Raw genomic sequence first — 27,984 nt, 5'->3', positions numbered from 1 at the left:
GTTCTTATGAACTTTGCCCTTTCATTCCCTGGTGCCTTTTGTCCTTTTATTTCATTCTTTGTGAACTTCTTTCTGTCTGCTTTATTGATGTGCTTTTGACGTTTCCCTTTGTAGACTCCTTGGATGTGCCAGGACGCGTGGCACAGTACATAGCAGGTGCCAATGTGTCCCACCAGCTACCCATCTCGGAGGCCATGCTGACCTACAAGCAGAAGAGGTATGCTAGAACATAAAGCCGCACCTCAGAGTTTTGCCAAGTGTGTTTTGGGTTCTATTTCCTCCCAACCACTCTATTAGTCTTTGTAACCTGGAAGGACTAGGATGACATTGTATACCAGGTATGAAGATGTTGAAACAGTTCTGCTGCTGGACTGATGTCCTTTTAAGCCTGTGAACTATGCAGTATTATTCCAGTGCTGGCACTGCCCCTGCTTCGTAAGCAAACACAAGATTGTGGAATTTTAGTATGTCAGAAGCCAATGGGTATGCACAAGTCTGGGTAAATATCACTACTTCACAACACCCACTTTAAATATGAGTTGCTTTTATCAGTGCTATAGTTAACGTGTTGGGAAGTATTGCTGTAGTATGAGTTCAAGTTTAAATTGTACTTGGATGGACTTTGTTTATATTCAGAAAATAGGTAATTTCGACTATGGGTTTGTTGTAACCTTAATATTGGTAATTTCAACACTCATCAAATATGAAGAAATCAAATATGCAAAGAAGATAAAGTAACCTGCTGATTAATAAATATATATATGCCTAAACGCAAGGTAGATGAGAAATATAGAAGCTTGTGGCAGAGGAACACATAACATGGCTAGAGCGATCATGATGGAAAGATGGTCGTTGGGCTTGTATTGAAACCATTCAATTTACCTCAGAGACAGACCAGGGCTGCATAATCAGGAGATGCTGGAAAAAAAAGCTTTGTGTGAGGAATGAAGAGGAGTCTATTGGCCTGGGATCAGGATGCTACTTTGAGGAATAATTGCAAGGCACAAGGGAAGTAAAAAGAATAAGCCATGTACGTAAGACCTATTTCTCTCAGATTAAGTAAAGGAGAAAACGTCTGCAAGAGCCAAGTATTAGACAATTAAGATGCGGAAAACCCATGTAAGATGGCTAGAGCAAGTCTATAGAGGCCAAGAAGGGTAATGACACCCAATGCAATTGAATCGAATAGCAGTAAATAGAAGGTCGAGATTGACTCATTTGTGATCACCTCACACGTGATTCAGAAGTTGAAAACAAGGGCTATTCATTAAGCCCAAATGGAGATAATCGTGTGCCTACACACCCTTGAATGTGCCAGAGCAGAGAGCAGGTTTTGAGGCCAACTATAAAGGAGAAGCCTTGGCTTGGTGTCTCACTGATGAGAGATGATGGACTAATTGTGAAAGTGGGGAGTAGTCGGAGTTGCTTGCGTCACCTGAGTTTCATTTTGCTTACATGCTGTTAATGAGCCGAAAGTCCAAGGTTGGGAAAGCATGGCAACCAATCAGAGGGTCTATGTAGCAACACGCTATTGCAAAGACCAACCCGCTGCCATTTATTCCGTTATAATCAGTATTATATGTATTTAGAGGTAGATCGAGGCGTGCCCACCAGATAAGGGACAGCTAATTAAGTTATTAACGCTTATATATACAATAGGTGCATATGTTGCCTTAACCAATCGGTCCCTTCAATAGGTTTTAGTTTGCCACATAGGATGACGTCACAGATGACGCATATCGAGGTATAAAACCTTTGCATAATCACATTTGTGTGTGAGTGCGTGAATTGCTGCTAATAAAGTAGTACTTTGCCATATTCTTTGAGTCTGTCTGGTTATTTGGGTCAGAGATCATTATTGGTAATTCCATCTAGCACATGAGGCACTTCAAGGTGCTAGAGCACAGCTCATTATTAGCTTATTAGCTGCAATTCTCAAAGTCCTCTGTGAGATAAAAACAGAAAGGACAAGTAACTTTTATGAGACACTGTTCCATTCCGAAGACACAAGTAAAAGGTTCCTCCCAATATCTTGGAACAAGAGGTTGCCTGGAAAGGTCCTGTTGTCTAGAACACAGAGCTTGTTGTATTGTATTGTCTATGCAAAAATTGCAGCTGGAAAAGCATGAGCTGACTTCAGACACAGGTGCATGCCCTTCTGATGTAAGTGTTTATTTTAAATTTAATGTGATGACAAGTGACTACTAGTATCGTAGTGAAGGGACACCACAGTTTACTGGGGATCCGACTGAGCAGGTTGACATAAAACCTCTTCAGAAAGTTTAGAAAGAATCGATTCAATGGAAGAAGCATCCTGTACAGCCTCGGCTCTTGTAAAGGAAGGGTACCAGCTGGGGGTTCTTGGCAAGGCATCATATTGAACTCATGGTCATTGGTAGAAACCACTCTAGCTAGATCATCAATGGCTGCCTCAACATGCTGTTAAGATGATTTTCCAAAATCAGCCCAGGGGTGGATTTTGGGACACCAACCTATTATGGGAAATAGGAAAGAGACACAGAAGTCTAGCCAAGCCCAATCATGGTAGGGTCACAGAGTGGCAAGTCTTAGACTCAGGAGGGGTTTGAGAGTGGTCTAGGGTGTGACAAATCTAACAACATTGTCACTGATTCTCTGGAGGGAAGCTTCCCTTTCATGGCCAGGGAAAGACAGAAGCTACCTGACTCGGACCATGGGGGTGGCTCTTTGCGGGAGGACCATATAGGGGTCCTGAACTCCAGAGAGGCAGGAAAACACTTTATCAAAATAAACTTTCAGATGTAATTCTTTATAACATCCATGTGCCTTTGCAACATGCATGTATGGCTTATTGAGACACAGATAAAGAATTCCCAAGTTTTCTTGACCAACCATCTTATTCAACTCCCCTCCCCCTTTTTAGTACTGAGACGAGGAAGAGGGATGGGACAATGAGGATGACCAGGAGCGGTAAGGAAATGCTACGTTGTGGTCTTTGGAAAGAGTTAACTAATTCCGGGAAGTTAAAAATACACACAGCTGAACAGAATACGAGTGAGAGGCAGAACCTGCAGCGGAACACAGCTTGTGCTGATGCTGGTTGGAACGCCGGAGGCGAGTACACTGTGGAAGCTCACCTCTTTATTGCTATAGGCTGCTGGAGCTGCCAGAAGCAAAGGAATATAAAGCAGGAGCCAAACGACTAACGAGACGCACAGCCAGTCAACAAACCGAAGGAGAAGACGATGGAAGGACGCGAGGAACGCCAGAGCTGCCCGGTAAGCACTGAGAGAGCGAGTGGGTAACCGGAGCGCTTTAGAGCGAGTGATGCATATCATTAACAGCGCAAGAAAGCCCAATTAAAGTAATTGGAGGAACTGATACAAACACAGACATTGTTAAGAAAGGGTTGGTGACCCAAATCTTGGAAATATAGGTTGATACAAATATGAACGGTGTGACGAAAGGGTCGGTGACCCAATGCTTGGAAAAGGGCATTGACACGAATATGACCAGTGTTAAGAAAGGGTTGCTGACCTAATATTTGATAAGAGGAGTTGATGCCAATAAGAACTTTTCTGAGAAAGGGACGGTGACCCCATGCTGGAAAAGCATTATGTCTTGGATGAAAGAAAGTGTGAGTGGAGAACAAAAAAGCACTGGCAGGAAAGTGAACCAGGCAAACTGTGAGTCTGGGAGTCACACCAATGGATGGATATACATTCCTGGCAGGAGAGTAAACCAGGCACTGTGCAAGTCTCGGACCCACACCCAAGAAACAGAACTGTGATATCCTGGAAGGAGAGTAAACCAGGAGTGAGAAGAGAAGTAAACCTGAAACCGTGGAACAGTGAGAACGAATAAAAAAAGGGAAGACCCATTCCCCTTTTAAGGATCAGTGATAAAAATGTGCAATACCCTGGCAGAAGAGTACACCAGTTATTTAAAAGAACTGTGTATTTAAAGAAGACTCAGGGGAAGGGACTTCCTCCATGAACTGTGATAAAGTGACATTCAAATTACCAGAAGAAATCTAGGGGAAGGGAAGTCCCCTTTCCTGGTGACTCGTTATTCCTTTATTTTTGACACCTTACAACATTGTTTTGAACTCTGAACGCAAGCTACAAGTAACCTAGCTTACAGAAATCCCCACCTCGTATTGAGTTTAGTGTGTAAGGGTCTGTATAGGGTTTTGGACACAGGATGGAGAACGCTCTTCTGTTTAACATCCTGACACAGATGTTCCTTAGTTTTGTTGAGGTCAGGGAAACCCCTCTTAGGATTTGGGATGGATAGGATTTCTCCCAACCCCCTTAATTTGTGACAAATAAAAGTTTGTAATCAACACTTAATATTCCACTGTGTCTGAGTCTTGATCCCTTACAAGGGCTACAATGAGACACACGCAAAGTACTTCAATAATTAGAGTTAGACAGCTAAGTACAAAAATAAACAATGATTTATTAGGCCTAAAATACACACTAAGCAATGAATCCTTCAGGTAAGTAATATCACACAACTTCGATCAAACATACAAACACTGTCCTTGACTAGACACCCACCGATCTGAGTCAGGCAAGGGAGAGAAAGGCCGAGAACTTTACATCCATGTAGCCCTATGCAGGAGAGGGGGGATACGGAACAGGCATGTAAACATATCACCCTTTCCAATTTTTCCAGGGGCCACTTCATGGGTTTCGGAATCAGTTGGGGACACTTACTTCTGTGCTTGGTCCGCTCAAGGCATGCCAAGGGTTCGCCGGTGCACAGGTTGTTTTCGGATGCAGGATTTAATTTCAGTCGGTCGCTGTACCTGTATTATAGTTCCAGAGACTGTCTAGCTCATCACCATTGCAACGAAAAGCTGAAGACATCTACGGAGCAGGAGACCTCCAGGTAGCAAAGGAGACTGGATGCAACTGGAGTCCTCACGATAAGGCAGCAGCAGGCGATCTTCAGTTGGCGAACAAAGGAGCAGGCCCTGCACAGCCTCTATTGTGACTGAGAAAGACAGAGGTCACAGGAGCAGATGTATTTTAGGAGAAGTTGAATATTTATTTATTTTATTTAAAATAATGTTTCTACGCACCACAAGACAAAGTGGCGAGGGAACAAGGGGAGTAAATAATAATGGCAAAGACAGTAAATATACAATCATGGTCTTTCTAGGCCTTGTGACATTCGGACAGGCAAGTGCAGTGAAGAGAAATGCAGGAGATAGGGGAGGGGGGATGGGAGCAAGGTATGGGCAATTGCTAGTGAGAACCCGGGAGGGAAGTGCCGAGGGGCACCATGGGAGGATGCTGCTGGCCAAGTGCAAGGGCGGAGGAATCCCAGGGTGGGGTGCACAGCTGCTTAATGGGGGGCCCACAGGGGCAGTGCTCTGGATGAGTGCTGGTGACGACTGAGCAGGGGCCTGCTAACCTGTGAGATGCATGAAGGTCCAGGCTGCAAATCTCAGCAGTAGTGGGGTGATTAGCAGGGAAGGGAAAGAGGTAGAGAAAAGCAGAGTTTTGATAAATTTCCGGATCTTGAGGAGGTCCGGCTCAAGTCTGAGAGGGACAGGGAGGCTGTTCCAAAGAGAGGCACCAGCCAAAGAGAGAGACGTGCCCCCCGCTCTCTGCTTGGAGAAGCGTTTGACAAGCAGAGAGTTCGAGTTAGAGGAGGGGAGGGCTCTAGCAGGGAAGTATTTATTCTCCAAGTTCCAAGAATGCACTCGGAGCGGTGACGGCTGCAGAGAGGCAGCTGAGGGGAGAGCGGGTCAGTCCTCCGGGTGGTCCAGGGACACTTCCAAAGGCTCAGCAGGCACGGATCCTCAAACAGGTGTCAAGGCTGGTTGTTCCCACTGGCTCAGTGGTCTAAGCACTGACGAGGGCCTTCTTGACATCAGGACAGAGGAACAGGGCTTCATCAGGACTACACTGGAGTGGATGTCAAATATAAAAGTGCACAAGTAAATAGTCAAAAATATGGTAGACAAATAACCACTGCCACCAGCCAGTCCTGAACACATTGCATTTGTAACCACAAAGGAAAAGGTTATAATGATATACAGTATTCCTACCATTCTGTAAGGTGCTCTGTGCTGTTTGACAATTACACAATATCCACCAAGGGAGACAGTCTCCCAGTACTTATGGTTTTATGGACTGATCAGTTCCCCATAGAAATGTGCAAAAAGCAAAGGAAGTAAAGCCTAAGGATTCACTTACCTCTAAAATGCCAGGACAGCAGCCAGAACAAAGCAAAAGAACGGTGTCCCATAGAAGTCTATGGGACAGGAGCAGCAGAAAGAAAATCTTTGCTCACATATGCCCACATGTTTCTGTAATGGAGCTACACGTGTGTTCTTCCTTCTACTTAAAGGTCTAATTGGAAAATGCCCCCTCACTTCTCATTGTCAAAACGTCTGTAGCTAATTGGCAGTAGTGGGCAGCAGCAGAAGATTGATGACCTATTTAAGCACCAGGTAGAATGGGCAGGCTTGGCACACAGGGTCCCTGATCTCAAAATACAGGAGGCATCATCCTTATCATTTAAGCTATAAAAGATTCAGATGCTCAAGGGGCTTATGCCACTGAGATTGTAGGCTCCTGAGGTCATGATACATGCCATGGCCTGGCAAATGCTGAGGAGCAGCAAGAACCAACATTGCTTTAAGGATGTTGTTCCTGTTGCAAAAGTAAAAAAGGCTGCTGAGGAAATAAACTCTTGTGGCATAGCCCTGTCTTATAAAGAATAACTTAAATAGCCAGAAGGGTGCAAAGTACAGTGCTTAATTTATGGGGGTGTTGCCAGGGCTCAGCCCTGGCATTTATTTCTGAGCCCTGGCACTTGTTTCTGAGCCCATTTTGATCAAGCTGTGGTATTTTGGCAACTTTTTATTATTTTAATTATCAGTCAGTCATAGTAACACAACAAGCAACCACAGTGTGGCCTAGGTTGGCAGTCATGGCCATTTATCAATTTTCATGAATAACAATAAGTTGGAAGGTGACAATGCTGGTCCCTCATGGTAGCCATGCCTGCACACTGCTCCACTCAGTCTGCATACTAATGGTGCAAATTTGCAGCTTTAATAACCAGCAGCACTACCACAGCGGATGGGTTGGCAACAACAGGACAGTCACCAGTGAGCAGCCCCAACACAGCGACAAGGTCAGTGCAGTTGAAGAGAAGTGCCTGTCACGATGACAACCTATACAAGAAGACTTTACTGCAGTGTTTGACAGGAAATGTCATATTAGTTCAGTAAGGATAATGATATGATATGATATGATATGGTATTTGTAACGCGCCTATACACAAGTGTTTCAAGGCGCGACGAGGCAGGGAGGGAGGGAAACAAGGGGAAGACAGACAAACGATCCTACTAGGCCAGGTGTCATTCAGATCGCGCAAGTGCAGAGGTAAGGGGAAAAGGAGAAAGTGCAAGGAGAGGAGGTGGGGGGGAAGTGCAGTACAAGGTAAGTAGCGTAATAAAATAATAAATAATAAATAATAAATAAAAAGGGCCCGCTGGTGGCAAGAGCGAGGTAAGTGCAGAGCAAGTGCTGGGAAGGGGGGCTGTAGGGATACAGTGACAGTCCCACAGTGCAGGGGGAGCCAGGGAGGCAGTGCAAGTGGAGAGTGGCTGGGCCCTGGACCGAGGTCGCTGAGAGTGGCCCAGATGCAGGTTTAGTGCAGAATTCAGTGGGGAGTTAAGCAGGTTTAGCAGGGGAGAGGGAGAGAGAAGGCAGAAGCGAAGAGGAAGGTTTTGAGGTACTTCCGGAACCGGAGATGGTTCTCCTCAAGTTTCAGGGAGGCAGGAAGGCTGTTCCAGAGGGAGGCCCCTGCTGCGGAGAGAGATCTACCCCCAGCTCGTTGCTTCGAGAAGCGGCTGACCATGAGGGAGTTGGAGACGGATGAGCGAAGGGCTCGTGAAGGAAGATATTTAGGAAGAGACAGTTGAAGGTATTTAGGCCCCACGCCCCAGAAGGCCTTGTGGACAATGCAGAGGGTTTTGAACTTAATCCTCGCAGCCACTGGGAGCCAGTCAAGAGATTTCAGTCCTGGAGAGATACGGTCCCTGGGCTTGAGGCCAAGGACAAGTCTCGCAGTTCTGTTCTGGATAAGTTGCAGAGGGCGGAGAGTGGAGGCAGGCAGATTAAGATAGAGGCTGTTACAATAGTCCAGCCTAGAGAGAACCAGGGCTCGGGAGACAGTGAGCTTCTGGGGGAAGGAGAGGAAGGGAAGAATACCTCTGAGGAGGTGCAGCTGGTAGTGTGACTTCTTAGAGACGTCAGATATATGAGGAGAGAAGGAGAGTGTGGAGTCGAAGATGACCCCGAGGTTTTTAGCCTTGCAGGTAGGGGCGGGAAGGGGGCCAAGGGAGGCCGGCCAGAGAGCTGCAGGGAAGGAGGGAGTGGGTGTGCCGATGAGTAGAATCTCAGTCTTACTGGCGTTAAGGCAGAGGTCATTGGCGGCACACCATTCCTGGATAGCAGACAGACAGTCGGAGATGAGGGAAGGAGAGGAGGAGGCCGAGGGTAGCCTGAAAATGAGCTGGGTATCGTCCGCATAGCACTGGAAGTGGGGGCAGAGAGCGGCGATGCGGTGGGCAAGGAGTGCCAGATATTGGTTGAAAAGCCAGGGAGAGAGGATGGATCCCTGGGGGACACCACAGGTGGAGAAAAAGATGTCAGAGAGGAAGGAGCCCATTTGGACCTGGGAGGGTCGACCGGAAAGGAAAGAGGTCAGCCATGCCAGAGCCTGACCAGTGATACCCAGGTTATCACGGAGACGGTTGAGCAGGATGGCATGGTTGACAGTGTCAAAGGCAGAGGAGAGATCGAGCAGAATGAGAACGCAGGGAGTGTTGGAATCGAGGTTCAGGAGCAGGTCCTCACGGATGTTCAGGAGAGCAGTTTCCGTGCTTCTGGCCGCTCTGAAGCCGCTCTGTATTTCTCCATCAATTCGCCATAGGAGAAAGCATGTTTGCTCTTTTGGCTGTGATTAGATGGTAAATAGGCTTCACTTGCCACTGATAGAATTAGAGAATCATGTTAACGAGGATGTGTTTTAAAGAAACACTTGAACATTTATGTTATTTGGAGCCACAACTAATATGTTATGTCGAAACTGCCAGAGTCAAATCATTCGTCACCTTCAATGAACCACTGGGAGTTGCAGCTTTAATCCCAAATATGTTGAGACTGTATGGAGCAGGCATGGGTGGTGTCTATTCACGTGTGTCACAGGTGTTCTAGAAAATTTTTGTGCCCTGGCACATATTTTCGTACAAATTTAGCACTGCTTGGAGGTGGAGCATACCAACTTTGGAAGAGCTCCCTGGTAATCAGGAAGCCAAGTGCCAACACTGTAGTCGTTGCAGCTTGGGCTGCAATTGCTGGAATTACAGGCGGTAATCAGGAATCCAAGCAATAACGCTTTAGCAAGTTCAGGGATAACCCCCAGATCTGGGCTTTACAAACAGTAATCAAGGATCTAAGCACCAATAACGAAAAGGGTTTGGCTTGAACCACACTATTAACATTACAGTTATCAGAAAAGATGGCACCAGCCCTGCATCCACTATCCGCTCTGACTGGAACTTCAACTATCTTTGATACAGTTGCGGACATCATTTGGGGACCCAGTGGTCGTAGCCATGACTCCCTAATTGCTTGATGACCCTTAGGTCTACCTGTGCAACTTTAGAGATGGAGGCTGCCTGCAACACAAGGGGAGCAAAACATTTTTAAGATGTTCTCTGCTTCATCTCACCAATGTGGTCTTTGCCCCACAGCCTCTGGTGTGTGTTGGGGCGGGTCAGAAGCATGAGACAGACCAGGGTTCTCCATTTTAAACAGAGTTTGTTCGAAATAAAGATGAAAATGCCTTACTTTCTCTAGCCTAAGTTTTGCTCTCCCTAACACAACTAAAACCAGTGTGCTTGTCGTCGGTGTTAAAGTCCAAAACAAGTGTCTGTCCTCAGGCCAAAACTAACCTATACTGTCCCTACCACTAAAACAAACTAAAGGCCAGGAGAATGACTCCCTTCTTCTGGGACGGAAAGATAGCTTTCCAATGAGAATTTTCCTTTTCAATATTGAATCTTCAAATAGCACTTGGCTATTTCCTTCACCAGTTAGTTCAGTTCTCATATAGGGCTTCTCCACGTCCGTCTTCGTATCACTCCTTGTTTTCATTGACCCTTATCTTCTCCTGTATCTTTTTCTTATCAACTAACAGTCGCTCACTCTTTTGTATTATTGATTACACCTTTGAGATGACTTCTTATGCCTCTTTGCTTCCTTGTTTGCTCCCTGACATTTGTGTATTGTGCCCAGGAGTCAGATACACCATTCGTAAGGTTTTCAATAATACTGGGACGAGTAAGAATAGTGCTGTAGTTACTTTCACTCTTCTTATGATTCTCGGTACTACTGAGACGAGTAGGAAGGATCCCGTAGTTATTCTCACTGTTCTTAACTTTCCAATTAGGGTTAAGCCAGTCGCTATATCCGCCCTCTCCCCGGGTCTCCTGCTATTCCGGTTACCTTCCTGGATATGAGTTGGCATCATTGGGTCGGCGCCCCTCTACGGGAATTCACTTTATTGATGCAGGATGGCTCTCGTGCTTCCATTCGTTCTTCTTCCTAGTACGTTGCGGCATACTTAGTGGATTGTGGTATCGGCTCTGAGAGTATTTCTCTCATTCTTCTCCTCTTGGCCACCAGGCGTCAGGATACCTTCACTATCCTTCTTCAGTTCCTTCTCGGGTACCGCTCGGGATACCGCCTACTGATGGTATCGGCAGAGAGGTTTTTCTTCTCTCACCATCCTCCGGCCACCACCTCTGACGAGCAGGTCCCTCCTGGGCTGCTTGCCCACTCCATAGCCTCTTGGTAGGGTTTCTTCTCACAGGTGCTCCTCATGCACCTCTTCTTCTGTGCTTCTTGGCTGTTTGGAGGTCACAGTCTCTGCCTCCCTGTAGCCCGTTTGAAACTCCTGTGTTTCTCTCCATGTTGCTTCGCTTCGCTTCTCCCAGTTTCGATGCCATACTGAGGCTTTTCCAGTTTCCAACAATAGTCCTTTCTTTGTGTTGGTGTTATGCAAAGCCTAACTCCATTGGGTCTCTTTTTCCCAGTGCCAGGAAGTTCTTCATTCGTTCCTACTCCTTGGAGTTTACTCGTCCCAGTACCAGATAAATAGTTATCTTCAGTAGAGGCACTACAATAACAGATGTGATTTTGTAGATATTTTTTGAGTCAGATGAAAAGGGAGTCTATCCCTGTGAGATCCGGCATTCCACCACCCCTAGTGGGAATATTGCATAGCAGGCTCACCTCCCTACTCTCACAACTAAAGGCTTCCCCCTGGGGTAGAGTGAGTGAATCCCACGATTCGTCACAGTGCCTAGAAGCACTCCCCAGTCCTGGTAGGAGACACTTGAGCATTTCTAGCACAACCAGCAAACCCCAGTAGGAAGGGACATCTTTTGTGTCTCTTTTCCTTTTGAGATTTTCCACATGTCACAGCCATCTAGAGTGGTCTTATTTTCCCCTCCATCCGGAAGCTAAAGAAGTTTCTTTTGGTAGAACATGCTCCTAGGAATATTGGCCCTTGGTTACGCAGGTGTCCATTATTGGCCATCTTTATTCCGGGTGGCTCAAACTCAGTTAAGGGCTGACATACCCCAGTCTCTATTTTGAAGTCCGGCAGAAGCGGGGTGTTGTCCCTGTGACTCAGCATCACAGTCCTGAGTCACTGCTGATTCTGCAGTTTCACAGTAGCCAGTTAAGAGAGAGTGTTATATACCCAGGAGTCAGTATGCTAACTAGTGCTGCACCCGTGGGCGGTAGAGCGGACACCAGGCTAGGCTCTATCACCTCTTTGAGTAACCCTGTCACAATACCTTAAGTCATGCTATCCTTCTTGGGATATAGTTACAGCGTCTTGGCCCTATTGGCATTCTTTTCAACCAATGCTGGACCAGCAAATTGGAACAGTTGTATGATATGTTTCATTTATCTGGCATTACAGGGATAACAGGTCGGTCCCTATTTGTATGTCTGATGATATTAAGAAAGGTTCTCTGCCGAGGGAAGGAACAGCAGTGGAGTTATTCTAAAGTAAACGTTTTTCCGAGAAGTGAACTTCCCGATCCTCATGGAATTCCTCAGTAAGGAAGGCAATCTCTTCCAGATCTGTACAAAAAAGCTTTGAACACATTCCAGGCACGTTTTAATTTCTCCCTCATTTCTTTGTGAAAAGCGTATGATTACAACAGTAGAAGTCTAGAGATGCATCATTGCTTTCGTGAAGAGGGCGTTGCGCATCAGAGTGCTGATCCAATGTCACTGTCTTTTGCAATGCCCCAAGCAGTGAGCCCTTCAAACGTAACAATGGCACGAAGCAGTGCTAACGTTTGAATATGCGGAAGAGAATGCATGTGCCCTGGATGCTGACAACAGTAGCGCATCTCGCAGGATCAAGATAGCAACTATCACTGAAATAGCTGCATGTGACCTGTGACAAGGAATTCAGGTCTATTGCATTTTCTGCTCAAGTGGATCCACTGTTTTCCTTAGACAAACAGCAGGTCTCTGCGGTTTCAGAGCTATCGGGGACCTGAACATCTTGGATTATCTCAGAGCACTTTGCATCTACAAGCAGAGGGCTCCCGAGAATAGAGTACATGAGCATTTGTTTCAGTCTTTCTGAAACAGAATATGTATACATTGCTTTTATGGACTGCCGGGCCATTTCCCTAATGCGTTTCCTTATATTCACAATCCAACTATCCATCAGGATTTATGTTGCATAGCTGTCCCTGCAGCTATTTTAAGATATATGCCACACCCGGCTACAAACTGGGGCAATGTGTGGTCAGATTTGAAACCCTCCGGTCTAGTATCTGGGGTGAACCTTTCCTTTCAACTCGCAAGTGATGTATAGGATATTGCTCATGCTCTGAAACCCAGCCTAGCGTTCTACAGCGGAAAGGCTTATGAGTGTTTGCACTAGCCGTTGCATAAGCCACATTGTCATCTCACTTCCAGGTGGCACAAAACGCCTCTGGAGATTGTGGCACAAAAACAGAAAGAAATGTGGAAATCTATATTTGGATCTGTTCAATATTGGTGTTTGTATTGACACATGCGAGAAAAGTCCCTTCCCAAAATCCATAGTTCTCCTCACCTCCAACCTCAATGAAAAATGCATGGTTTGTCAGTGTTTAATGTTTTGAAAAAACGACAAGTTTCTTAATACTGTTTGGCGCCGGAACAAAATCAAGAGGTGCAATTAATATTCTAGGAAACTAGTCCAAGGTAAGTACAAGGCATTTAAATCATCCTTATGACAGGTCGTTCCTCCACTTGTGTCATTTTATTACAAGTCCTTCAGGTGCCCGTTTAACTTGTACTGGTTTCTTTGAGTTTATTTGTACTTTCAAGGGTTTCACCACATTTCTGGTGTCATAAGATAGTAGGAAGACACACCCACTCCCTCCTTCCCTGCAGCTCTCTGGCCGGTCTCTCTTGGCCCTCTTCCTGCTCCTACCTGCAAGGCAAAAAACCTTGGGGTCATCTTCGACTCCACCCACTCCTTCTCTCCTCACATATCCGACGTCTCTAAGAAGTCACACTACCAGCTACACCTCCTCAGAGGTATCCTTCCTTTCCTCTCCTTCCCTCAGAAGCTCACTGTCTTTAGAGCGCTGGTTCTCTCCAAGCTGGACTACTGTAACAGCCTCTATCTAAATCTGCCTGCCTCTACTCTCCGCCCTTTGCAACTCATCCAGAACAGGACTGCGAGACTTGTCCTTGGCCTCAAGCCCAGGACCGTATCTCTCCAGGACTGAATCACTACACTGGCTCCCAGTGACTGCGAGGATCAAGTTCAAAACCCTCTGCATTGTCCACAAGGCCGTCTGGGGCCTTGGGCCAAAATACCTTCAACTCTCTCTTCCTAAATATCTTCCTTCTCATGCTCTTCGCTCATCCGCCTCCAACTCCCTCAGGGTCAGCCGCTTCTCCAAACAACGAGTTGAGGGCAGATCTCTCTCCGCTGCAGGGGCCTCCCTCTGGAACAGCCTTCCTGCCTCCCTGAAACTCGAGGAGAACCATCTCCGATTCCGGAAGCACCTCAACACCTTCCTCTTTGCCTCCGCTTTCTCTCCCCCTCTCCCCTGCTAATACTACTGAAACTGCACTGAATCTGCAACTGGGCCACTCACTGTTCTCGGTCCTTGGCCCAGCCACTCTCCCCTGCACTGCCTCCCGGGCAACCTCTGCACTCCGGACTGTGTCTGTAGCCCTACAGCCCTCCTTCCCAGCACTTGTCTGCACTTACCTCGCACTTGCCACCAGCTGGCCCTTGTTGTATATCCTGTATGCTTTTAACCCTGTACTGCACTTTCCCCTCTCCCTCTCCCCCTTGCACTTTTCCCTTCCCCTCTACCCTTGCACTTGCGCGATCTGAATGACAACTGGCCTAGTAGGATCATTGTCTGTCTCCCCTTGTTCCCCCCCCTGCCTTGTCGCGCCTTGAAACACTTGTGTATAGGCACGTTACAAATGCCATATCATATCATATCATATATCATAATGGTGCTTATCATATTCTAACCACAAAGAATCTCAGAATCGGTTCCTAGGGGGTGAATGTCAGTTGCATTTCCCAGCATAGGACATAAGGGACGGTTCATCAGCGCACACCGTTCATAGCCTATATACCCAGATTCACACGCACAATGTTCCAGTGTAGGCACGTCTAGTGGCAGCTGTGGGACATCCTGGCGAGCTGGATAGTACACAAGGAGGCTTCCTCAGTCCCTGGAAGGTATGTTCTGAAGCAATATTTAATGACTGTATTGTGCAAATTTTATTTGTCATGGTCTTTTTGTATTTTGACACTATCTTCCAGCAGTCCTTTCCACATGTCAGGTCTTTCTGTATTTTGAACCTGTCTTGCAGCAGCAAACCTTTTCACGTGTCACTTCTTTTGGTTTTTGGCCTTCAAGGAAGAGAAGTCTGTACTTTGATTTTTACATCAGGTATTGAACCGTGGCTGTGTGCTCACGTGACCCCCATTGTGTACTGCTCCATCTGTATCTCCCCCCTCCCGCCCCATTTCTGTATTGAATCTGATGTGTTTGAGTCCATCGCTAACGCTCATCTCACCAGATACGCTTTCACAGCTGCTTCCAAGGGGTTCCGTTGGCGGTTCTAGGATTAGAGCTACTTGGAAATGTTGAGCTGAGTCTTTAAAATCAGTGGAACAGCCTCAAGGAATGCAAGATTATATTGGGGTTCGAGTGGGATGTTTAAAGATCAGGGAGTGCCATGGAGCCAGTGGCAGACTGATCAGGAAATGTCTAGAATTTCATAAGCAGGGTCACCTCGACTGGTTGAAATCTGTGGTATTTGTGTGGTGGTCTGATGGTAGATCACTTTGAGGCAGTGGATGGATAATGGAATAATACGTACAGTGCCAAGGAACGTTGACCAGCAGAGGAGCATGCAGTGAATGGGGGTTCTATGGAGGCAGGTATGGCGCTGTAAGGCATTGGTAAGAGCATTTGAGAAAAAGTTCCTAATTTATGAAATAGAGGCACATAACTGATTGAGACCACAAGTCAAATTGAGTAGCGTTCTCAAGCAAGGTAGCATCTTTCGAACAAAAGAGATGGGTTCTATAGTATAAAATATACTTATTAAACTAAACCGTATCATAGTGATAAGAGGGTGGTGGTGTTTTGTAATGTGCACGGTATACCCTAGTAAGTTAAGTCATTGAAATCTGTAGCGTAATGATTAATAGAAATCGAAATCTTGTAAACTTAAGGAAAGGCACAATGGTAGAAACCTGTTTTGTAAAGTCTTGTGTTTCTGTCAATCTGAGATCGGGGATGGGCAAGACAAATTATCATTGCCAAATGGAAACTTGGTTTTCTAAAGGAATTGGTATTTTATGTTTGGATCTACTGCAACAAGGAGGGTAGTATTTGAAATACTTCATTATATAAGAAGGATTTTTCCAAGATGTAAGCATATTCCAAAGTATGGGATTGACTGTGGGAGGGATTAGTGGCACACTATTGTAAACAATTTGCAACCTTTAAAAACGACTTCTTGTGAAATATGGAAAGTGATGTCAAAATGAGTCTTGTAAACCAAGGAAGGTGCTGTGACCTGAATGAAAAGTTTTGTAATTGTGTATTGGTTTGAATGAGAAGATTTGTGCTGTGGACAGTAGTTTGCTAGGAAGGAAGAGTTTTGCAAAATACAGAAGGTTCTTTAACCAGAAGCTTCTTTGGTTGGTAGGAAGGGGTAGAGTACATCTTGAAAGGTGCTTTAGCATGAAAGACTAGTGTTCTAAATACTGAAAGTTGTTTGGTAGGATGGATTCTTATGAATAGCTCAATGTTGTTTGCGGAAAAGGAGCCTTGCTAGTAGCACACATTCTTTTGGTAGTAAGCAGGGTCTTACAAATAGTCCAACGTGGCATAGAGGAAGGAGTTTTGCGATTATTGGAAGTCCTTTTTGTAGTAATGGGTTTTATAATTTGTGGAAGGTGCTTCACCTATATCATGTTGCATTTTATAGGAGGGGGGTCTTTCTGGCCAAAGGCAGCTTTGGCACAATAGAATAGTGTCTCTGTTTTCTTGTGCCATCGGATTTGAAGGTAGCTGCACTCCGCTAGATCGTAATCCAGGGACCGATATTGCTGGGAGCTATTTACCTTCTATTTACCTTATAGCCCAGGAGCGCCTGGTTAGCTTGAAACCAACAGCTACCAGAGCTACCTTTTGGCTCCTCAGGCCAACTGATGCCAAACAAACAAAACTATCTGAGTTTAACTCTGGATTTGGGACAATCTATAAATAAACACCCAAACACATCGGTACGACATTTAAAGCATAAGGGGTAATAAATAATGTAAACCATTATCTGCCTGATTCATGAAATTATTTGCACTGAAAACGCAGATTTGCGCACCTTTCTGTCCAAAAATCCCCATACTTCAAACAGGGATTTTCGGGCAGAAAGGCGCGCAAATCTGCGTTTTCGGGACAAATATTTCCATGAGTCAGGCAGTATATCTTTGCATCTTAAGTTGGAGTTAGATTTGCAGAACCATGTACTAGCTCCTTGTTCCCCAGTGGTATCTGCCTGTCACTGGTCAATGCTGGATACCCATGAGCTGGCTTTAGCTCCTGCTTATCCAATCTTAATTTCGATCCCTGTAATCATATGGCTTACAGATTTTATTAGGTGCAACATTGAAGTTAATAGTGTCTAAATTAATAAAGAATGTTGTTCCACAGATTGATCTTTCCTGTGAGTAGGCAGTGATCTCCCTGGGAACATCTTCATCTGTGGAGTAGGATTTCAGTCCCTGTGTGGGTAATGCTGAGTAAATCCTTGGCTTATCTATCCATGAGTTGGCAACATTTATTAAAAAAAAACTTTTGATCGGTAGGCAGCACTCACAATGAGCCCCACCTTGGATAATGTCACCTCTGGAGACAACAGTAAAACCCTAAAAACAGTATTTTTTTTTCTTTGCAATGTTCAAATAGGCCAGAACTCCTGCAGTGTTTCACATGGTGTACCATGCTTTCTCAGGTTAATTCAATAGTTTAATATATTGTGCTGAACTTGGTATCATTCAATCTGAAGACCCCACCCCAGGTTATCACCTGTTATCACTTTAGCAGAAAGAAAAGCTCTTCACCAGATCTCATTGTTAAAACAGATGGCATAGATTTGTGATGGCATCCAAGTTGACTCCTGCAAGTCTAACCTGGCTGCTGCCTGTGTGTGCACTTATTTTGGCTCTGAAGGACACTGCTTTTCACTACTCAGCCCTGATGTGTAGCGTCACTTAAGCAGCCTTGCACGTTTGTTTTGCCCACTGAAATGCCCAAAACCTAACTGGGACCTTGACTTTATCGGTCATGCCTTTGCAGCACATGACCACTGCTGGCCCTCGTTTGGATACACTAAGAGTTTTTTGTGGCTGCATTCACGTTAGCCCGAACTCCATTACCTGATGACCATTTCATAATGTTTCATCATGGAAAGCTTATTTTTCACCCTGCATTCCTCCCTAGGGTGCCATCTGATTTTTATTTGCACCAGAAAAAGTCTTCCCACCTTCTTCCCATGTCCTTCCTCGGGCGTGAACAGGCTTCGCCACTCAATAAATTTTCAACGAACTCCGAGGATTTACCTGATTTAGGAGCATGTGGTTTAAAAGATCAGCCATATTGTGTGTGTCCTTTGGCACTCTGATCTATACGATAAGCTTCCAAGACACCCATGTCCACTTGCACAATTAGTGATTTCCTGCATATCATTCTGTTACATATCAAGCTATTCCCTAGTTGTCATCAGCAGAATGGCTACATGGGCCACTGGATCGGATCTGTAGGGCAGATGCCCAGTTTGGTCAAGCTGTTATTCATGATGTTATTCCGGCCTCTTAGCTGTCTCGTCCCTCTCATGCATCTTTCATGAGTACAAAGGGTGCAGGCAATAAGTTGAAGTTATTGACAGCTGGGACTACTGCACTTGTCACTTTTCCTCCTGGCAGCCTTCCTCCTAGACCCTAAACCTACAATCAAGAGTCCAGCGATAGTGATGTAGAGTAGCCTATGGTGGTCCAGAGCCGGACCGTGGCCGAGAGCAATGCTGAGGCTCCAGCTCTCCAATCACAATCTCTGGTCTGGTGTCCTGTGGTCATACGTCAGTATGGAAAAAATGAGCTTGGGTGGAGGTTTTTAAGAGTGGGGTAAAAACTGTTTTCTATAGCTATTTGTACTTGTTCCTTGCAGGAAGCAGGAGTTGATGGTATCAGTCCTGTCCATGGCTATGATGGGTGTGCAGGACTTGGTTCTGCATCTTAGCACTGCATGGCATGACATTAGATCCCCAAGGTCCTAAGACTGAAACTTTGAGACATTGAGCGTGAGTGTACTAGTGGCAAAAATCTGAGATCACCTGTACACAACTCAATGTGTTTGTTCATCTGAGTGTTTGAAGGACTTGCCTTTGCTGGACGGGAAGCAATTCCAACGTGCCCGTCTCTACCTTATCCCTGGAGAACTGTGGCAAGTGGTTGCAGCTCTCTATCGACTCCACCTCAAACCTCCGGAATCTTCGCGTGTATGTGCAGGAGCACCCATGCATGGGGAGCAGGAAGGACGCTTCCACTTCAGATGGTTCTTTTATAGGGATTTTATGTGGTGTCAAGTGTTTTGTATGGAACATTGGCTTTATAAAGGGAGGATCTTGTAAATTGTGGAAGGTGCTTTAACAAGTCTTTCAAAATCTGGAAGGGCCATTTCGTCATAAAGGGAGAATCTTGTAAATTGTAGAAGGCACCTTGTCAAGGAGGTTGATGTTAAATCATGGAACATGCTTTCATATAAAGGAGGAGGGTTGTAAATGGAAAAAGTAGCATTGACCAGAAGGAGGATCTTGCAAATTGTGAAAGGTTATTTGTTCCGAAGGGAGGATCTTAGAAATCGAAGGTGGTGATTGGATAGGGAGTTATTATATATATTTCGGAAGGTGCTTTGGTATAAAGGGTGGGCATTGTTATTGGGATAGGTGCTTTGCTACAAAGAAAGGGTCTTTTAAATTGTGTAAGATTCTTTGTCTTATAAATTATGGAAGGTGCTTTGGTATAAATGGAGGGTTGTATACCATCTGGAAGTCACTTTGACCAGGAGAAGCCTTGCAAATTGTGGAAAGTGGTTTATCTGAAGACAGTGCCTTAATCACAACATAAAAGATTGTGAGAAGAAAATTGGGAAGCAGTGCAGAATGGAGAAAGCGCAACATTATCATGCACAATAATATACATTTTCAAATGCATATTGGTGCACACCATTCATTGCAGCATTCATGTCCCCATCACAATCCACATTTGTGTTTATAAGCAAGGTGAAGAAATATGCTATCGTGTGTATTTCACAAATTGTCTAATACTTTGCACATGGCTCTCAATGTTCACTTGTTAAGAATTGTTAAACTTAATTTATATGGTGCCAGTGACTTGAGTTTCAAGTCTATTGCTTCCTAGATTTGAAGTGCGCACTCAACCTAACTGGTAAGATAGCTCCTTCAGTTGCTACACATGCTGCAGAGATTTGCTTCACCATATTGCTTTAACAAACAGAGAGGAGAGTGGGCACCACAAAGTGTTCAAACTGTTCAAAATGTTCAAGTAGGTATGGAGTCAGAATTAAATGTTCAAAAAAATTCATCCAGTTAAGGAGGAGCTGGCTGTGACAAGTCTGGAGACACCCGGACTTATGGTTACAACACAAGCTAGAGACCTAGTAATAGTACTGGGTCACACAACCGCTCTCATTTGGGCCCACCTTGGGCACGTAATTCTTTCTGGTTCAGGACAATGCGTTCAGGTATCCATAGTGTACCATATTTCTTAATAATAGAGAGATGAGTCTGTTTGGTTTATATCAAAAATGATGATTTATCCAAAGTAATTCAAATGTAAAGCTATCACTTATAATTCTTAGTGAGGAAGCAATCGCCACAATCCATATGTAATAAACTAAATAAGCCAATGCATTTCGGAAAACATTTCCTTCATCAGGGCAAGTCTAGTTATACAAGTAATAAATGTAAACGTATATCAAAATGCATACACATCATTATAGTCAAAATAAAATCAAACACGCATTCATGAAAAGAATAATAGAAAAGAAGAACATACCAATCAGTTGATGTTGCATAATAGATAAATATGGAAGACAAAAAAGAAAAACACAATGAATGGTTTGTAATGTAAGCGAGTGAAACCAAGACGAATAAGGCGTAGTTTTACCTCATAGGTGTGGCCAATGGTGAGAAACAGAACGTCCAACGTTCATGCCCACTTAGCAGTGGGTCGTAGATAACGTTATTAGTGGAGGAATGGAATGAATCCACTTGTATTCACAAGGTAACAGATCTACAGGTCATAAAAAATCGAATTAGATGCTGTGTCTTTAAAAGCATTAATGTGTTGCAAGGGTGAAAGAGTTGTAGTCAGTTTCTCACCTAGCAGCACAGGGAGCGAACAGATCCTCCTTCGTGCAGCTGCAGGGCAGTGCCTCAGACTGCCGTGTGGGGCCGTTGTCTAGACGACGGCTCTTTTGTTAGGCACGTGACCGCCTCGCATCTGTACGTTGCCGGTGGTCACGAACAACGATGTAAAACTGGCCATAGACCGCATAAATCAATAAAATAGACATTTATGAGACCTAACATGTTAGTGCTCGATATTGTAATGCCAAAATCTAAATAAAAATAAAAAACAAAATAATGGACATAGAAAAAATACTCTCACGGGTCGATTGGCTGACAAGACGGCCAGAAGTGGTGATGTTATGCGCAGACAATATTTAACAAAAATCAACAAAAATGAAATATACATCAGACAGTTAAGGATAGTGAAAGTGGGAGGTACACCAAAGGGAACCACATAAGGTGGGGCTATTCAAAGAACAGTTAAGGTACAGTCTCAGTGCATAAGGTGTCACCGTGGGGCGGCACCTTGGGTCCCAAACATCGTCCGGGACAAGCACTACGGATATTATTAAGTAGTTCAAAACATCATTCTCAGCCAGAACTGAGAATAGTGCAGAGTGGCAAATACACGCCTGTAGTATAGGTATAGGACAAAAAGTTCCACACGTTACACAAGGGTAAGCCACATAATGTGGAGCTATTCCAGCATCACTAAAAAGTCGAGGTTCAGCCTTAGTGCGGTAGGTTTACATTTATTACTTGTATAACTAGACTTGCCCTGATGAAGGAAATGTTTTCCGAAATGCATTGGCTTATTTAGTCTATTACATATGGATTGTGGCGATTGCTTCTTCACTAAGAATTATTAGTGATAGCTTTACATTTGAATTACTTTGGATAAATCATCATTTTTGATATAAACCAAAGAGAGTCATCTCTCTATTTTTAAGAAGTATGGTACACTATGGATACCTGAACGCATTGTCCTGAACCAGAAAGAATTACGTGCCCAAGTGAGAGCGGTTGTGTGACCCAGTACTATTACTAGGTCTCTAGCTTGTGTTGTCACCATATTGCTTTACCAGCCTGTTTTTCAGAGGTACAATTACAGACACTTTCCAGTGATCCACCCAACTGCCTTACTAACCTGTTCGTCCAAGGCAACCTTTCATAAAGATCTGTCTGCAGTGTCCAGTTGTACTGTGCTTGTGTTTAAAAATTCCCAGTTTAATGGATTGACTTTCTCTTGCAGATTCCTTGTCAGATAGCTATCCTCATCCAGCTCGGCTGCTCAGAAAATTCTTCGACAGGAGGCGTAGTGGACCTTGACTCTGCCATTGATCGCCGACCCACCTTGCTCGGTGCTTGATCGTCGGCTGGGTGTCCTATATATACTGTGTTACTACACCCCGTACGTCAGTTCCTTTTTTCCGCTCGCTCGATGCGCTGCTTTTGAGGCACATGATGCTTTACTCATCAAGTCCTCGACTCAGAAGAAGGCACTTAAGCCTTCGAAGCTGGGACCTTCCTGTGAGCCTCAGGGCTCGACCATTCCCAACACACCCAAGTTTAAGCTGGCGCTGACAGTTACCCCTTCGATATCAAAGGATAAGCCCTCAACGCCGACTATCAGCGATTGAACCTTTGTCCCGCTTTCCCAGGCCGATTTCTTAGGCTCCATGCCATCATTTTCGGTGGGGGCGATCAAGGAGACGTCGTCCCAATATATTCAGGGGCTGGTAATGTGGGTTATTTTGATGACCAGGCAGACCTCCTGTCCTTGGCACAGGGGCTGCATGATGTGAGTGGGCTGGATACAGCCCCAGATGTTGAGTTGCAACAGACTCAATTTTACACTCATGCCTATGCCAAATTTAGGTCACTAGTGGACGGAGTGGTCGACACTCTGGGATTGAATGCTTCTGCAGTTCCAGCCCAGTGTTATGATTTAAGTGATATCTTGGACGAGGGTCCCACTATGGAAAGACACATGCCACTGAATCCAGCTGTAGCTGACCCAGTCGCCTCCGTGTGGCAATGGCCCTGCTCTATTCTTCCAGTCAACTCCAACTTGACAGGCAAATACAGGCCGGCAAAAGAGGATTCGTCCTTTTTGTCCTTTCACCCTTCCCGGGAAGGACTAGTTATTCAGTCGGCCACGGTTTCCACCAGGGCAGCATCATCCACCTTGAATCTGCCTCGTGACAGTGAGGGCTAGAGGCGGGATGCTGTTGCAAAAAAGATTTTCACCTCTGACAGCATGGCCTTGAAGACGAGTAATGTGTCCTGTGGTTTTGCCAAGTATTCCTTTGGCCTTTGAAAGGCAGTGGAACACGCAGCCCAGTACATCCCTGAAGGGAACCTGCAAGATGGTTTTATACAGCTGTTGGATGATGGGAAGGAGGTGGCCAGTCAGTTACTGCAAATGGGCCTGGATGTGGCAAACTGCGTTGGCCGGCCAATGGCATCGGCAGTGATACTCAGGAGACAGGCCTAGCTGCGCTCCTCGATTTCTTTCACCTAACGTCCAGAATAGGTTGCTGTACATGACTTTCAAGGGAGAATTCCTTTTCGGTCCAAAGGCTGATGATTCCCTGGAGAAGTTGAAGGAGTCAAAACTTGCCGCAAAATCGCTGGGTCTAGCTGCGCAGCAAGCCAGGCCTGCCACTAAGGGCAAAAGGGCTACAGGTGTTACGTGCCTTACGGCAGGAAGGCGCAGCTCCCGCAAGCCAGGCAGGGGTAAAAGCATTTCACATGCCCCGGAAGGGGCAGGGCGGCTTCCAGAGGCCAGCAGGCAGGCCGCTTTGCTTTTCCCCTCCCAAAACTCACCAGTTGGTGGACGCTTGTCAGCGCATTGGCCCCAATGGCACGAGATTATATCTGACACCTTGGCCCTGGAGCTCATGCAGTGGGGTTCTTGTCTGCCCTTCCTAAGAAACCTATGAGGTTAGCAACCTCCTTGCTAACCGGAACCAGGAGCTCCAGGAAGCACTGAGAGCCCTACTGTTGAAGGGTGCCATGGAAGAGGTACCACCCGAGCAGAGAAGGTTGGGCTGGTATTCCCGGTATTTCCTGGTGCCCAAGAAGGGAGGAGGTCTACGTCCCATACTGGACCTCAGGGCCTTGAACAAGTTCCTGAGGAAAGACAAATTCAGGATAGTGACATTGAAAGAGATCCTCCACGCTCTCCAGTTGCAGGACTGGCTTGTGTCTATAGACCTTCAGGATGCTTACTTCCATGTGCCGAAACATCAAAAGCACAGGAAATTCCTGAGGTTCCTCAAAGGGGGAAAGCCCTGTCAGTTCAAGGTTCTCCCCTTTGGATTGACCTGCACTGCAAGGGTCTTCACCAAGCTCATGGCGGTAGTCGCGGCTCACCTCAGGAGATCCGGTGTCCACATATTCCTTTACTTGGACCACTAGCTGATCCGAGGGAGGTCAGCAGAGCAGGTCCTGTCCCACCTACAGGACAACTGTTCACTACTCCACAGGCTGGGCTTCACCCTGAACTTGCAAAAGTCCCACATGACACTAGTCCCAAGGCTCCAATTCATCAGGCAGTCCTAGACACTTGGGCAGGGAAGACTTTGCCCACCCAAGGAGAGAGTAATCAGAGAGTAATCAGCATTGCGCAGATGGTGAGTCTGTTCCCGGAAACAAGGCACCTTACCATGGGCTTCCTTCCTCCGCCTCTTAGGCCTCATGGCCTCCTGTATTTTTCTAGTGCCAGAGGCCAGGTTGCAAATTAGATATTTACAAAGGGTATCCAGGTCAGTGATCAACAATCTTTCCTGGTAATGGCCCTGCTCTATTCTTCCAGTCAACTCCAACTTGACAGGCAAATACAGGCCGGCAAAAGAGGATTCATCCTTTTTGTCCTTTCACCCTTCCTGGGAAGGACTAGTTATTCAGTCGGCCACGGTTTCCACCAGGGCAGCATCATCCACCTTGAATCTGCCTCCTGACAGTGAGGGCAAGAGGCGGGATGCTGTTGCAAAAAAGATTTTCACCTCTGACAGCATGGCCTTGAAGACGAGTAATGTGTCCTGTGGTTTTGCCAAGTATTCCGTTGGCCTTTGAAAGGCAGTGGAACACGCAGCCCAGTACATCCCTGAAGGGAACCTGCAAGATGGTTTTATACAGCTGTTGGATGATGGGAAGGAGGTGGCCAGTCAGTCACTGCAAATGGGCTTGGATGTGGCAAACTGCGTTGGCCGGCCAATGGGATCGGCAGTGATACTCAGGAGACAGGCCTAGCTGCGCTCCTCGATTTCTTTCACCTAATGTCCAGAATAGGTTGCTGTACATGACTTTCAAGGGAGAATTCCTTTTCGGTCCAAAGGCTGATGATTCCCTGGAGAAGTTCAAGGAGTCAAAACTTGCAGCAAAATCGCTGGGTCTAGCTGCGCAGCAAGCCAGGCCTGCCTCTAAGGGCAAGGGCTACAGGTGTTACGTGCCTTACGGCAGGAAGGCGCAGCTCCCGCAAGCCAGGCAGGGGTAAAAGCATTTCACATGCCCTGGAAGGGGCAGGGGGGCTTCCAGAGGCCAGCAGGCAGGCCGCTTTGCTTTTCCCCTCCCAAAACTCACCAGTTGGTGGATTCTTGTCAGCGCATTGGGCCCAATGGCACGAGATTATATCTGACACCTTGGCCCTGGAGCTCATGCAGTGGGGTTCTTGTCTGCCCTTCCTAAGAAACCTATGAGGTTAGCAACCTCCTTGCTAACCGGAACCAGGAGCTCCAGGAAGCACTGAGAGCCCTACTGTTGAAGGGTGCCATGGAAGAGGTACCACCCGAGCAGAGAAGGTTGGGCTGGTATTCCCGGTATTTCCTGGTGCCCAAGAAGGGAGGAGGTCTACGTCCCATACTGGACCTCAGGGCCTTGAACAAGCTCCTGAGGAAAGACACATTCAGGATAGTGACATTGAGAGAGATCCTCCACGCTCTCCAGTTGCAGGACTGGCTTGTGTCTATAGACCTTCAGGATGCTTACTTCCATGTGCCGAAACATCAAAAGCACAGGAAATTCCTGAGGTTCCTCATAGGGGGAAAGCCCTGTCAGTTCAAGGTTCTCCCCTTTGGATTGACCTGCACTGCAAGGGTCTTCACCAAGCTCATGGCGGTAGTCGCGGCTCACCTCAGGAGATCCGGTGTCCACATATTCCTTTACTTGGACCACTAGCTGATACAAGGGAGGTCAGCAGAGCAGGTCCTGTCCCACCTACAGGACAACTGTTCACTACTCCACAGGCTGGGCTTCTCCCTGAACTTGCAAAAGTCCCACATGACACTAGTCCCAAGGCTCCAATTCATCAGGCAGTCCTAGACACTCGGGCAGGGAAGACTTTGCCCATCCAAGGAGAGAGTAATCAGAGAGTAATCAGCATTGCGCAGATGGTGAGTCTGTTCCCGGAAACAAGGCACCTTACCATGGGCATCCTTCCTCCGCCTCTTAGGCCTCATGGCCTCCTGTATTTTTCTAGTGCCAGAGTCCAGGTTGCAAATTAGATATTTACAAGGGTATCCAGGTCAGTGATCAACAATCTTTCCTGGTGGGCTGACAGCAATTTACTGGCGGTGGAACACTTCTGGCTTCTGTGGACTCAGGCCTGAGTAGTCATGGACATGTCCTTGAAGGATTGAGGCACTTACCTCAAGGACTTGCAGGTGAGCCGCCTTTGGTCAACAATGTAAGCCAGGTGGCACATCAGCAGGTTGGAGTTGGGGTCCATCAGGCCAGCCCTGAGGTCCTTAGCCCCATCTCTGAAGGAGAAGCAATCCCTGATTTTGATGGGCAATATGATGGCCATGCACTACCTGAATAAGCTGGGTGGCGTGCGCTCCCTCCCCCTCTGCCGAGAGGCATGCAGCTGTGGTTCTGGCTGTTAGAGAACCAGGTCTCGGTCTCGGCAGTTCATCTGGCGGGGACAAAGAACAGTTTGGCAGATGCTCTGAGCAGGCAGAGCACGGTCTCACACAAGTGAGAAGTGTGCCATTAAGTCCTAGATGAGGTCTTCTCTCTCTGGGTACCCCAACAGTGGATCTGTTTTCCACGGAGTACAACAGGAAGTGCAGACAGTTTTGCTTGAGGGAATTCCCAGTAAACGGTGTGCTGGCCTTCCCTCCGATTCCCATCATTCCTTGGGTTCTCAGGAGGTTGAGGAGGTTTCGAGCAACCATGAACTTGCTCGTCCCGGATTGAGTGAGGAGGACATGGTACTCAGACTTTCTGGATCCGACTTTCGAAGGGATTGTGTCCTCCGACGTATTCTTTATCTTGATAAATTACTTCCAGCTTGCTGGCCTCAGAATTTTTTTTCCAGTAGAGGGCATTGCGCGTCGACCTCCCTCGAGTTGGTGTCTCTCGACAGCCTCCGTATCGGCGCCAACGTCATCGTCCGTATGAATAGACTTGCGCAGCGTCCGTTGCTCAGTTCTGTTTTTCCGCGCTTCGTGGGCCTCGGAATTGTGTTGCTCAGTTCTTTATTCAAGTATATTCTTATTATTCCTCGAAGATATCTTCTTCATTCGATGGCTTCCTCTTCCGAACTGTCGACCCCACGCTCTGGCTTCAAAAAGTGTTTTGATTGTGGGAAGAAAATGTCGTTGCCGGATCCTCACAGGATCTGTTTGTGGTGCCTGGGATCGGAGCATCACTGTTCGGAATGCGAGGACTGTATGTCCATGACGGCGAAAGCCTTGAAGGAGCATAAGGGGAAGCTAAAAAGAGGTAAGACTCTTAAAACTTCAACTTCTTCGAAAGTTTCCTCGGAAGAGTCGAGACATTTGTCTCCTCGCCGTCACAGGAAACATTCCTGTTCAAGGTCTCGAAGCGGTTCCCATCAGTCTTCGAGATCTAAACACTCGAAAAAGAGGCGTCGTAGATCTCCCTCTTCTTCGTCTTCTTCCACTTCCCCGGAAAGGGTCACCTGCCCCACGAAACACAGCTCTCCAGCTAAGTGGGAGGAATT

At 46.3% G+C, this 27,984-nt stretch overlaps 1 protein-coding gene across 2 annotated transcripts in view; it reads left to right on the top strand.

The window, feature by feature from the left end:
• LOC138468364 (phosphofurin acidic cluster sorting protein 2-like) overlaps positions 1 to 27,984 on the top strand; it is a 1,643,699-nt gene that overhangs the window by 1,333,401 nt on the left and 282,314 nt on the right. Inside the window, exons 18-19 of one of the 2 annotated variants that reach the window (XM_069608896.1) lie at positions 115 to 217; positions 14,990 to 15,022. In XM_069608896.1, coding sequence (XP_069464997.1) covers positions 115 to 217; positions 14,990 to 15,022 — 136 coding nt within the window. The remainder of the gene's footprint in view (positions 1 to 114; positions 218 to 14,989; positions 15,023 to 27,984) is intronic. The other variant, XM_069608897.1, reaches the window with a different exon arrangement.

Source organism: Ambystoma mexicanum, chromosome 4q (genome assembly GCF_040938575.1).
Source record: "Ambystoma mexicanum isolate Mex_15411 chromosome 4q, UKY_AmexF1_1, whole genome shotgun sequence".
Lineage (NCBI taxonomy): Eukaryota > Metazoa > Chordata > Amphibia > Caudata > Ambystomatidae > Ambystoma > Ambystoma mexicanum.
This window is presented reverse-complemented; position numbering and strand designations above follow the sequence as displayed.